The sequence below is a fragment of the Mobula hypostoma genome, chromosome 19, assembly GCF_963921235.1.
Source record: "Mobula hypostoma chromosome 19, sMobHyp1.1, whole genome shotgun sequence".
Taxonomy (NCBI): domain Eukaryota; kingdom Metazoa; phylum Chordata; class Chondrichthyes; order Myliobatiformes; family Myliobatidae; genus Mobula; species Mobula hypostoma.
In genome coordinates, this window is record NC_086115.1 from 59,062,638 (window position 1) to 59,077,187 (window position 14,550).

General features: G+C 39.0%; 1 protein-coding gene across 4 annotated transcripts in view; it reads right to left on the bottom strand.

The window, feature by feature from the left end:
• ccdc186 (coiled-coil domain-containing protein 186) overlaps positions 1-14,550 on the bottom strand; it is a 114,989-nt gene that overhangs the window by 54,817 nt on the left and 45,622 nt on the right. For all 4 annotated transcript variants that reach the window (XM_063071996.1, XM_063071997.1, XM_063071995.1 and 1 more), the window contains exons 5-6: positions 13,237-13,449; positions 11,713-11,832 (exon numbers count right to left, since the gene is read on the bottom strand). In XM_063071996.1, coding sequence (XP_062928066.1) covers positions 11,713-11,832; positions 13,237-13,449 — 333 coding nt within the window. The remainder of the gene's footprint in view (positions 1-11,712; positions 11,833-13,236; positions 13,450-14,550) is intronic.

Consider the following 14,550-nt stretch of genomic DNA (forward strand, 5'->3'; position numbering starts at 1 on the left):
GAATGGGTGATATACATTATCCTCATTCTTCATTCTAGTTTTATCTCTACTTACATTTCATCACAAATTTTCATCAGCTGTATGATGTCCACTTCACCTTTTGAAGTCTACAGCTATTTATTAGAGCCCTGAGATATACATCTATGAATTTCATTGTCACTCTTGTTGGATCATTTTGCTTAAAGCTTAAAACAACAACCTGTGCTAAAAACCACCAGGTATTCCAGTGATTACCTAGAGGGGAAAAATAATAAATATTTTTGTGTACTGTAGGATCTTTAAAGCCATGTTCCTGCCCCATTAATACAAATTTCCAACAGTGTATAGAATTCCATCAAAAAAAAATTAGTCTGCTGTCTCCACAACTTCACCCAGTTCTCCACATCGATGAAGTAAAATCTTCAGAGTAGGCCGTAGGGTACTTGAACTGCTCTGCCTGACATTCAGCAAAATCATGGCTGATCCTGTGACTTGTCTACTTCACAACTGCAAGACAAACAATTACAGCTTGGCATTCAACACCATTATAAGACCATAAAACATAGCAGCAGAATTAGGTTATTTGACCTATCAAGTTGCTCCACCATTTCATCATGGCTGATTTATTATCCCTCTCAAGCTCATTCTTCTACCTTCTCAGGTTAAATTTACCCAATGACTTGGCTGGCCTCCTCTGGCCAAACAAATTCCTTCTCCACTCTGATCTAAATATAACCATACAACAATTACAACACAGAAACAGGCCATCTCGGCCCTTCTAGTCCGTGCTGAATGCTTACTCTCACCTAGTCCCACCGACCTGCACTCAGCCCATAACCCTCCATTCCTTTCCTATCCATATAGCTATCCAATTTTTCTTTAAATGACAATATTGAGCCTGCCTCTACCACTTCTACTGGAAACTCGTTCCACACAGCTACCACTCTGAGTAAAGAAGTTCCCCCTCGTGTTATACCTAAACTTTTGCCCCCTTACTCTTGTCACGAACCCAGTGACGGGAACAAAGAACCAGCAGAGACGGAAAACACCCTGGAGTCCAGCATTGCTATAAACCAATAATATTCACTAGTAACTAAATGGACGACCTTCTATTCTGAGTCTGTGGCCTCTGGTCTTAGAATCCCCTGCTGGCCACATCCACTATCTCGGCCTTTCAATGAGATTGCCCCTCATTCTTGCAAACTCCAGTGAGCACAGGCCCAAAGCCATCAAATGTTAACCATTTCATTCCAAGAATCATTCTTGTGAACCTCCTCTGGACCCTTTCCAATGCCAGCACAACTTTTTTTTTTAGGTAAGGAGCCAAAAACTGCTCACAATACTAAAAAGTACAGTCCAATCAATACCTTATAAAGCCTTGTTCTTATATTCTAGCCTCTTGAATTGAATGCTAACATTGCATTTGCCTTCCTTATCACCAACTCAACCTGCAAGTTAATCTTAATGGAATCCTGCATGAGGCCCCTCAAGACCCTCCCCAAAACTTCTCCCCAACTCTAGGCATAACTCTAACCAGCTCAGAAAATAGTCTAGGTCTTTATTCTGTCTACCAAAATGCATGACCATACACTTCTCTACACTGTATTCCATCTGCCACTTCTTTGCCCATTCTCCTAATTTGTCTGTCCTTTTGCAGACTGCCGCTTAAACCTATCTGCCCCTCCACCTATCATCGTTTGTCTGCAAACATAGCCACATAGCCAACAATTCCATCATCCAAATCATTGAAATACAATGTGAAAAGAAGCAAAATCAACATCGGCACTTGCTGATCACTACTAGTCAACAGTAAAGGCCCCTTTTATTCTCACTCTTTGCCTTCTGCCAGTCAGCCAATCTTCTATACATGCGTGTATCTTTCCTGTATGACCACGGGCTCTTATCTTGTTTAGCAGCCTCATGTGCGGCACCTTGTCAAAGGCCTTCTGCAAATCCAAGTAAACAACATCCAGTAGCTCTGCTTTGTCTATCCTGCCTGTTATTTTCTCAAAGAATTCCAACAGATTTGTCAGGCAAGATTTCCCCCTTAAGGAAACCATGCTGACTCTGGCCTATTTTATCACATGGCTCCAAGTACCCCAAAACCTCATCCATAATAATGGACTCCAACATCTTCCCAAACACTGAAGTCAGGCTAGTAGCCCTGTAATTTCATTTGTTTGCAGTTTTCCAGTCCTCCGGAACCTTTCCAGAATCCAGTGATTCTTGAAAGATCACTACTAACGCCTTACAATCTCTTCAGCTAGCTCTGAATTATTCCCTCAGTACTAACAACAAGCTTCAAAACATGGACCCATGAGCCTCCCTCTGCAACCAAATCCTAGCCTTCCTTATTGGGAGATCACAGTCATTGCGGATTGGTGATAATATATGTTCCTTGCTGACAATCAACACGGGCACACCTTAAGGATGTGGGATTAGCCCACTGCTCTACTCTCTCTACACTTATGACTGTGTGGCCAGCACAAACACCATCTATAAATTCTCAGATGAAACCACTGTTGTTGGTAGACTCTCAGATGGCGATAAGGAGGCATACAGGAGTGAGAGATCAGCTGGTAGAATGGTGTTGCAATAAGAATCTCACACTCAGTGTCAGCAAGACCAAATAAATTACTTTGGGCTTCAGGAAGGGGAAGGAAGGAGAATATGCACCTGGCCTTATTGAGGGGTTAGCAGTGACCAGCTTCAAGTTCTGGGCATCAACATTTCAAAGGATTTATCCTGGGTCTAACACATTGATACAATCATGAAGGACACACTGCAGCTCTACTTTATTAGGAGCTTGAGCAGATTTGGTCTATTACCAAAGATTCCTGCAGATTTCTATAGATGTATGGTGAAGAGCATTTGGACTGGTTGAACCACAGCCTGGTATGGAGCCTCCAATGCCCAGAATCACAAGAGGGTACCGAGGGTTATATACTCAGCTAGCTCCATCACAAGCACAACCCTCCATGCTCTCAAGGACCTCTGCAAGATGCAGTGCCTCAAGAAGCATTTATCATTAAGAACCCTCGCCAGGACATAATCTCTTCTCATTGCTAGCATTAGAAATGAGGTACTGGAACTTGAAGACCCATAGTTCATGATTTAGGAACAGCTTCTTTCCCCCAGCCATAAGATTTCTGAATGGCTAATAAAGTGTCGAACACTCCCTCATTATTTCTTTCTGTTTTCACTATCTATTTACTTCAGTAACTTAAAAATTGTTATGCCTTTGCATTGTGTTGCTGCCACAAAGCAATAAATTTCATGTCACATGTCATAATTAATCCTTCCAACTTCCTTATGTCCAAAACTTTATCAACCTCACTTTTGAATATGTTCAATAAAAACATAAACAATTCTTTAGAGCAGAAAATGCCAAAGATTTAATTTTTTCCTAATTTCATTTCCAAAGGGCTAAGTCTCTTGTATTGAGTAAAAAAAACAAAACCCTTACTTCCCAGTTCTCCAGCTACAAGAAGCAGCATTATGGCTTGCAGCCTGACAATAAATCTCTCAGATCTTTAGCTGTCATTCATGTAAAAGATCTGAGATCGTTTACATACATATCAACATTAGAATGTACGGCTCAAATTTGCTTAATTCTCTTCCAATTGTCTCCATGAGCAATGTCCCAAATTCATACTGTCTTCTGGGGGAAATAATCTTGGCTTCATCTTAAATGGAGTCTCCCCAATTTTACTGCACAATCTCGTTTTGGAATTGTCATTAAAAGAAACTGTCCCGCTAAATTAAAGCACTTGATCATAGAAACATAGAAACATAGAAAATAGGTGCAGGAGTAGGCCATTCAGCCCTTCGAGCCTGCACCGCCATTCAATATAATCCTTTTTGTCAAGCCCTCCAAATCATCTATCAGACTCAAAAGAACACAAGGTAAACATGTACAAAATGCTCCGTTGGTGATATTTCCACAATCATCATGTTGAATTTGCCCTTAACCACATTACTGCACATTCTTCCCTTGTTAACCAACTGACATTTGCTCCCATAACCTGGATTCAGGTGATAAAAAATCCATCGATTTTCCCTATAAACCCTAAATGTATTAACCCTACTCATACAATCTGATTTCTTTTTTCTTTTCAAATTCCCCTAAAACTCACCTTCTGGCCTTTTATTTTCAACAAATAACTATAATAATTCTTTAATTATTTGCATGAACACTTTAACTGGTGGCTCTGAAATGCTTTTTTATAATGAACGATATATTCTGAAAGTATTCTTTATAAATAAAAGCTGCTGATGATAATATGATGCCCTGGATAAAGCAGGAGATTCACAATCTGCTGAGGGCTAGATCAACAGCATTCGACACTGATAATCACAGAATCCTACAAGAAGTCCAGGTACAACCTATAGAAGGTCAACGCCAGAGTGAAAAAAAAATTCTATGCGAAACTAGAGAGGCACAATCAGGTGCACAAAAGCTGTGGTAGGGTTTGAATGACATAACTTCATACCAGACAAAACCTAAAAACATCAGGGGTATATGAAGCACCACTAAACCTGATATGCTGCTAGGTTTCTCCTGGTAGGAAGCTCACAACCATTTTTACACACTTTGAATGGGAAAATAACATAGCCTCAATATAAGTTCCCATTGCATTCAATAATACTACAGGTTGACCACCAATTTTCTTGAAATTGATGGTTCAGCACCTCTTTTAATTTGGATGAAATTACAAGACACAGTTTACTGGATGGCCACCAGATGGCACTGTTACAAAACTCATTTTTACAGAAGCATGCTATTTTTATTATTTACATTGCACTTCTTGGTGGTAGTCCCAATATCTTGTGCTTATTTTTGCTTATCTTATGTAAATTTAACTCCAGCTATGGCTTCTAAGATAACTGCAAGTACTATGTTGGCATCAAAAGTAAACATCAGTCCATATCAATCCAAGAGAAGGTTGAAATGTTGAGAAGACTGGACCAAGCTATTTCTGTGCATAAGCTGTGTGACTTATATGGCATTGGTTTGTCAATTCTGTATGATATAAAGCACCAAAGAGGGAAAAGAAATACAATTCTATGCAAACAGTGATTCGCTAAGGCAAATGAGCATTAGAAAAACTATGAAAGTTGGTAAGAGCACTGAGCATGATCAAGTGATCATTAAATGGTTTCACCAGTGTCAGAATGATGGAGCCGACTTGTTGGGCAGTATGATGAACCAAACTAAGTTGTTCCATAAAGAATGTAAATTAGAACATGTGAACATTAGAACACATGACTATAGGGAAGGATGGCTTCAAAGGTTTAAGATTCCTTCAGAGAATTTCCATACATAGTGTCTGCAAGCCATGAAGGAGCTACCGAGTACACGTTCCAATTTGCTAAACTCATAGCTGATGAAACCTCAGTCCTGAGCAGATGAAACTGCATTACACTGGTGATGCACACCTAGGAAAACATTAGCAACAGGAGACAAAGATCCCACAGGATTCAAACAATCCAGGGACAGAGTGCTCCAACACAGCAGGTACTCACAGATGTACACCACTGGTGATTGGAAAAAACAAATACCTTAGAATCTTGAAAGGGGTTAAAAACTCCCCCAGCAACATATTGCACAAATAAAAATGGCTGGATTACCACCGATATTATGTTAGAATGGTTTGAAAAATATTTTGTGCCGGAAGCCAGAGCATATTACAAATCTGTAGGGCTACATGAAGATTGCAAAATTCTTCTTATTTTTGGATAATTGTTCAGCTCACCCCAAAGTTGAACACCTGTGTAAGAATAATGTTTTACAGTGTATTTACCATCAAACTGTACATTGCTTATCCAAGCCCAAGACTGCATTCTCTAAAGGTCAAGTATCGCTCACTTTTCATGAAACGTCTATGGATGAGGTGAATGCTGGCAATTCTGTACAGATATTTATTAAAGAATTTAACACGAAGGACATGCTTTGATTCATTGCTCGAGGGTGGGAAAAGGTAGAACCTTCAACACTAAAGAATGGCTAGCATAAGTTGTGACCTGTCTTGATGTTTGATAATGTGTCTGAAGAAAAGCTTGATGATAATTTTACAAGATTTCATGTACCAAAGGAGAAAGTAGTTGTTCATGATTTGCTTGCGTAAGCAAGAAGAGTTACAGGACCTGCTTTCAAAGATATAGCAAGTAGTGTTAATGAAAAAAATCTACGTGAGTGGATGATTGTCAACAACAAAACACCCGTTGTGTGTCACCTTACGGACTCTGAAATTATAGACAGTGTTCTAAACGCTGATTAAAAACACCACAAGTGATGATAGCAGTGATGATGATGACACGGATGAAACTGAAAGATTTACTAGTGACAAAGTTAACTGAGCTGTTGGGTGATTTAATCAGAGTCAGAAAAACGTCCCTTTATGATGGAACAAGAGCCAATGAATTCTTGTTTGATGCAAGAAAAATTACAGAGAGAGAGATCAATACACATGAAACAATTTCGCCTGGATAAAATGTTTAAAAAGATAACTGGGAAGCAACATTCTTTATAACCACAGTAATTAATAAATTTACATTTCTTAAAAGTTTAATTAATGATGTTCTTAAGCTTCTACAATCCATTTTTGCCATTATTATTAGATGACTTCCTTTAATCTGGCAAAAACATTAATCTAACAAGGCTCAGGAATCAAGGATGCCAGAAAATCAGTGGTCAATCTGTAAGATGTTTTGTCTTGGAGACTGATGTCCAAATATCCTTCAAGAGGAACCCAGCAAGATATCAGGCCTTGAGAATGTACCTTGTCGGGTACTGAAAACATGTACCAACAAAATAGCTGGAGTGTTCAAGAACATCTTTAATCTCTCACTGCTGCAGTCTGAGGTTCTCACCTGGTTCAAAAGGGCAGCAATCATTCTGACGCCCAAGAAGGGCAAGGTGAGATGCCTCAATGACTATCACCCAGTTGCACTCACATTGAGGGATTGGTCATGACTAGGCTTAAGTCCTCCCTGAGAAAGAACCTGGACCTACTGCAATTCATCTACCATCACAACAGGTCTACAGCAGATCCAATCTTACAGGCTCACTATTCTGCTTTGGAGCATGCAGACAACCACAGTACATCCATAAAGCTATTGTTTATCGATTAAACTTGTTGTTCAACACCACCATTCTGTCAATACTAAAAACATGCCTCAAAACCTGGGTGTCTCAAAGTTCAAAAGGTTTAAAGGTTCATTTATTATCAAAGCATATATCCGTATACAGCTCTGAAATTTGTCTTCTCCAGATAGCCACAAGGAAAGAACATGAAAACCATTCAGAGAGAAACATCAAACCCATCCCCCCCACACAAAAAAGAACAGCATCCTGATCATCAACCCAAAATCCCCCCCTGGCCCCACACAAAATGGAACAGGAACATCGACCCCCCAAAAAACAATCCCATCCTCACCCAAAAAAACTAACAGAACACAATAGAACATCAACCCCCAAACACCCTCCCCTTGCACAACAAAACAGAAAAGAAACAGGTGATTAATAACACAGGTTATAAAAACCATAAAATTGAACATGTCCACAGTCCATAAACACAATATTCCAATGCATAAACACAGAAGCACAACACCATCCTATGATTATCACCGACATTCATCAAAAGAGAGGGGAGAGAGGCCAATCCAACTGCCACAGTGAGCCACACAATGATAGGCTGCTCACAGGTTCCTTCTCCTGCAGCGGTCAAAAGGAGGGCAGTCTGTGCTGGACTCTCGCTCGTCTTCCGCATTCACCTCAATGTCTCAATATTCCTTGATGCTTTAATCGACGATTAATGGATACTTTAACCGGCGAAATGGAGTTAGAAATCAGTTCGCGCCCCCATCTCAAAGTACCTTTGCATCACGGCTGTGCTAGATTCCTGGAATCTTCTTGGAGACAGCAAAACGGTGGATCACTCAAGCGATCTTCAAACTGTAAATTACAGGCTCTAACAGTCCCAGAAAAACATTTAAGGTGGAAAATAGACGTAAAAGAAGATAAATGATATTTTCATCAGCTATCTGGAAGATGTCAACCGAGGGAGCGTTGTACGCTGGTGTCATCTTGACCGGAAGCTATACTTTCTGTACCTTTCTCTACCACTGTTTTCTTGACTTTGTGATCAGGAGACCACAGTCAGTGTTGATCGGAAATAACATCTCTACCTCTCTGACAACCAACACAAATGCACCTACCTCATGGATGTGTGTTTAACCCACTGCTCTACTCTTCCTACAATCATGACTAGTGTGGTAGGCACAGCTCAGATGCCATCTATAAATTCACTCAGATGGTGATGAGGAGGCGTACAAGACTGAGACACATCAACTTGTTGAGCGATGCCACAACTGTAACCTTGCACTTGATGTCAGAAAGCCCAAGGAACTGATGATGAACCTCAGAAAAAGGGAAATCAGGAGAACATACACCAGTCCTCATAAAGATAAGCAGTAAAAAAAAAGATTGTGCAGCTTCAAGTTCCTGGGTGTCAACATGCCAGAAATCCACCCTGGACCCAAAGTATTGATGCAATTAAGAAGAAGGAGGTGGCTATATTTCATTAGGAGCTTGAGATCTGGTATGTCGCCAAAGACTCTAACAAATTTCTACAGATGTACCTTGGGAGAGTACATCTGTATTGCATTACTATCTGCATCACTGTCCACGGAGGCGCCAGTGCAGAGGATCAGAAGAGGCTGCTGAGGGTCGTGCCTCCATCATGGACACAACACTTTCCACCATTAAGAACATCTTCAAGATGTGCTGCCTCACGAAGGTATGATCCTCACCACTCCCTTCTTTTTACTATCGTCAGAGAGGAGGTACAGAAGATTGAAGACACACAGTCAATGAGTCAGGAATAGTTTCTTCCCCTTTGCCATCAGATTTCTGAACAATTCATGAACCCATGAGCACTTTCTTGTTATTCCTTTTCTTTGTACTATTTAGTTTTTGTAATTTGTAGACTGTTATGTCTTTGCACTACGTTGCTGCCACAGAAGAAGTTTCATAATCACATGCAGAGATCATAAATCAGATTCTGAGAAATTTGTCCTTAATTCAGGTGGTCAGCAAAATATTTTTGTGGATTTAATATACAATCCAGTTGGAATATGCGTAATTTGAGATGGATAGTTCCAATAAACTTTCACAAACTCTATTATGCATTATTAATAAGACAGCACACTTAATTTTCCAAGTATAATTTGATTTTCAATTTATATAATTAGCCTCTCAGTTTCTCATGCATACAAAGCCATGACTTAAATTTTAATAAATGTTACATTAATAAGGATGGAAGAGTAAAGGACAACTGGTAAATAAAAAGGTAACACAATGTGTTTTAAGGGTCAGGAATCAACTCTACAGACTCCATTAAATAACCATAATTGTTAAGGATTAACATTAAAAAATACATTTTAACATTTCCCTTTCAAAATATAACCAAACTCAACTCCAACTGTTAGCAAATACAAACATTTAAAACATGTTGAAAGTAAAATGTGTACCCCCTATTATCATGAAATGATTCCCTTTTACTTTACCATATGACATTATTCCTGATGTCATTTGCAAAACATGTAATCACTCTACAAGCAAAACAATTCTGTAATGAAGCAGTCATTTGTACTTGGTGCCCAAATCCTATAGTGCCATCTGGTGGTGATGCAAAATATAGTCAGGTTAGAAAATAGTGTAAATTGAAAATGTATTGAATGATAAAAGCAGCAATGCAGAAATGCAAATTATTCAGTCTGATTTGTCAAGAAACTAAAACAGAATGAGGGGATAAAAGGGGCCCAATATATTTGACAGTTTATTCTAGCTTCTTCCCCGTTGCTTTCCAGTCCTGTGAAGGGTCTTGGACCAAAACGATGACAGATAATTTCCCTCTATAGATGCTGCCTGACCTGCTTAGTTCCTCCAGCATTGAGTGTATGTTGCTCAAGAATCCCTGGTGTGAATTTGAAAATTTATCTATTTTTAAAATGCAATATTTTTAATGCAAACTTATTCAATATTCACACCAAAAGTCTATTTTCTTTCTTGATAACTAAAGTGCTTTAAACAGTGAATCCTAAGAGTGCAGGATTTGATTTTTCTAAAATCCTATATTTTCAAATCCTCAGTGCAAAACTCTATCCCAGTAAGATATGTAATCTCCAAAATCCAGGTTTCCTCTAATTCCAGTTCAAATCCTTACATTCAGACTTCCCTGCCACAGTGACTCCAAGTCATCCAACTCAACCTTCTGCAGCAACAAGGTGAACAACATTAGCTTACACAAAGCAAAAGATTATATATTTGCATCATATGTATTAATAAAATAATTCATTTCTTTATTTAGTGATACAGTGCAGAGCAGGCCCTTCTGGCCTTTGAGTCCTGCCAATCCAGCAATTCCTAATAACCCTGATCTAACCTAAGTTAACCTAATCAAACATAATTGCATGACAATTTACAATGACCAATTAACCTACCTAGTATGTCCTTGGACTGAGGGCGGAAGCCAGAGCACCAAGAGAAGACCCACCACGTATTCCATTGGAATGGACATACAGAGACTCCTCGCAGAGGATGATGGGAATGAACTCTGAACTCTATAATAGCGTTGCACTAACCACCACGCTATTGTGGTGCCTGAATCATTATTTTTTTCATATGATATTATAGAATCAAGTCACTCAACTCAACCTTCTGCAGCAACAAGGTTAACATTAGCTTCCACAAAGCAAAAGATTATATATTTGCATCATATGTATTAATAAAATAATTCATTTCTTTATTTAAATAGTTCATAGTTTATAGAGTCATCATATTTTCTCCTACATCCCAACCACCAACTCTGAAGTCCCCCAAGGAAATATCTCAGGCCTATTCTGCTTCTTATCAACATTTCTCTTTCAGCAAAATTATACAAAGACACAGAATCAAGCGCTCTCTATTCAGTGTATAGGGTCAATATGAGAAGGGATGGATTCACCAGAAAGATTTGCCCCTTGTCTGATGGGCAAGTTCTGCAAACAACTAGAAACTTAATAGGCAAAGTATCAACATTCTGTAACAAATATGGGAGTTGTTTAACCTTCATCATCATCCTGGCTGGGAAAGTCAATAAGAGAGAGGGACAGGACAGTTGGTGATTTCTACTGCAGAGACATTGACAACCACTTTCAATTGATTCTACAAATGAGAGTAAGCAACAGAACATGTGTGTTTATACCAGTGTTAAACTTAATGTTGAAAATAATACCTATTTTAAAATTATTGAGATTGAATTAATTTCAATGATTTCAACCACCTCCACAGTTCTACTCCCTAGTCCCTTCTAGTCCTACAATTCTATAGATATTTGTGCCTCATCATTTCTAGGCTTTTGATCACACCCATCCATTAGCAACCATTCTGAGAAGCATACAAGAGATTCTGCAGATGCTGGAAATCCAGAGTAACACACATGCCATGCTAGAGGAACTCAGGAGATCAGGCAGCATCTATGGAAATGAATAAACAGTAAAGTACCCGTATGTAAAAGATTTTAATGTTCCTTTGACATTAACCTCTAGAGCAGTGATTCCTAACCTGGGTCCACAAACCCCTTGCTTACTGGTATTGGTCCATGGCATAAAAAAGGTTGGGAACCCCCTGGTCTAGAAGCATAAAGAGCTGAAATGATTATAAAAAAGACTTGCAAAAATTTGACAAACCTTGTGTGTATCCATTTCGCTTTTTAACTTGTTTTGGGCCCATTTCACTTTGATGATGTTGGAATTAATGTCTTCCTTCAGTTTTTCAACCTCTCTGTTGAGCCTTGTGGCTTCCCCTTCCTGCAACCATAAAACATATACAGATTTTTAAAGTAGGTATGGCAAAATAACATGTTGCAGATGTTGGAAATCTGAAATAAATAAAGAAAATATTCACCCTATCAGTATTCCCAATATACTGGCAACATACATCAAAGTTGCTGGTGAACGCAGCAGGCCAAGCAGCATCTATAGGAAGAGGCGCAGTCGACGTTTCAGGCCGAGACCCTTCGTCAGGATATAGATGCTGCTTGGCCTGCTGTGTTCACCAGCAACTTTGATGTATGTTGCTTGAATTTCCAGCATCTGCAGTATTCCTGTTGTTTCCCAATATACTGAGCAGTTTTACTGTTTGCATATATACACTCAGACCCCGCATAACACTACCCTACATAGCGCTGATTCGTTACAACCCAGTTATTCAATTTGTTTTAAATGATAAAAATTCATTCTAAACAACAGTTAAATCTTCTCAAGAGCGGCCACCATTAAGCATTCAATCAGCCAATGAAAGCGCTTTACAAACGCACTGAGCCACTCTTAACCAATCACATATTAGTTCACGTTCTGCGTCCCATTTGTGTAAACGTTCTTGCTCCCTTGCCAATTTATTCAATTTTTTTTCCACCAATAATGTCTGCAAAATGGCTTGCAACTTCTAATGAGGGTATGCCTGTACAAGCTGGCATTTTTGCAGCATGAATTAAAGTCTCGGAGGTGCAGACGGTTGTGGCGTGGTGTGTACAGGCTTAATCAAGGTGTCGGGGCACAGCCAGGAGAGTGAGGAACAAGCTAATCTATGGCCATTGCTGGAGTGGGTTTCTTTGTTTTGTGACTGCCTGTATGGAAACAAATCTCAAGGTTCTTTATAGTATAGATACTTCGATAATAAATGTACTTCAACCTTTGATGAGTCAATAATGACTAAATGGATGCTTGGAAGTGAATGAAACTGCTGTAATAAAAGGTGCAATTCAAAGCTTTAACAAATATCAGATCAACTCAGCATTCCTTAGTTTCCCAAAAAAAAAGCTGTTACAATTTTCTTTTGACTGAACACTATAGTTTTGCTCTGAGCACAGCATGCTTTGGCACTAGGGTCAACCTTGCAATGTAGACATTATGTAATAAAGTGAAAGATAACCCATGAAGAGCAATCTAGGAAAAATTATCCCTTTATACAACAGGTGTATAAACCAAAGGCTCAAAGTGGGAGACAACTCCTGGGCATAAAACTGTACTCCAAGAATTTGTCATATTCTGAAGAGAAAAACCTCCTCTAAAGAAAGAAAGACTCCTTCTGGATAGATATTATGCTAGAAATCAAAAGAGGGAAAATTTCCTCTTTAATAACTGAGGTCAGCATTTCTACAATTAATTTACTGCATCTCCCTCGAGAATGAAGCTATGACTTTGACAGATTACCTTGGCCTCGTATAGCTGTTGCAATCTTGTCTTCTCTTGTGTGAGCTGCTTGGTCTTCATTGTCAGTTTCTCCAGCTCTCGGTTTGCATCACGTAACTTCTTTTCAATCCCTTCCTTCTCTTTTCGAAGATCAAGTGCCTCTTTTTCTCCACGAACGTATTTCATTACCATGGCTTCTTTTTCTTGTCGCGCCTCTTCACATTTTTTGTTAGTCTATACAGTAAGAACACAACCAATAACAAGTCTGCTTTTTAAAGACAGAAAACTGAAACAACACATATTTCATTAACATTCACAAAATAAAGCAATGTAAATTAAGCTTGAATGCAAACATAATTTGGACAAAATTACTGTGAAATCCAAAAGTCTTCAGCACATACAGTATATATAGCCAGGGTGCCTTAGACTTTTGCACAGTACTGTATTTGTCAATGTGGACCGGAAAGTGAGTTTGTAAATCCACGGAGCAAAGGCTGTTGGGAATGGCGAAGGTGGAGTGACGTGGAAGGGATGTGGGACACGTGGCAGAGAAGAAGCACCAGGGATGCAGGGTGGCATGAGTGGAGACACACTCAGCCTTGAGACACCAGGCAAGGTCATTCGATTCCAACAATTTATTTATGGATCATTACAGAATGTCTCTCTGGTGCTTCCCACTCCCTCCACTCTCCCTTCCCCACCACGATTCCCCTCTCTCTGCCCCCTTCCCACTCTCAGTTCACAATAGAGACACACATCAAAATCAGGTTTATCATCACTTACATATGTCACAAATTTTTTTTGCAGCAATACAGTGAAATACATAAAATTACTACAATTCACAAAGGTCTTGGGCTCCCTGGCTCTATCACACACACACACACATATACACACACCTAAGATTTTTGCACACTACTGTATATATTCACAATTTTCAAAATAAGAATTAGACCACTGCTAAATGAAGCATTTCTCTTAATTATCCACATTATAAGCAGTTACAGACATCTGGAATAAAGACAAATCATGATCAAGGAAAATGAAACAAGCAAAATGTACCAAGACAAATTTATTATTAAAATTTTAACTAGCCCTAATGCACTCTCCAGAGTATTGCTCAGCAAATCATCATTTATTTCTCAGTTCAAAGTCTTTGCTTACCTCAATAATGATTAAATCGATAACACACAATCAAGCTTAACCTTTGACGTAATCTTCAAAAACAATTAAGATAACAAAATGGCTACATCAGCAGTGGAAATGAATAGCCAGCAGATACTTTTTGTAATATGAATTGTTAAGAGACAAATTTCACCAGTACATTGGGAGAATTCC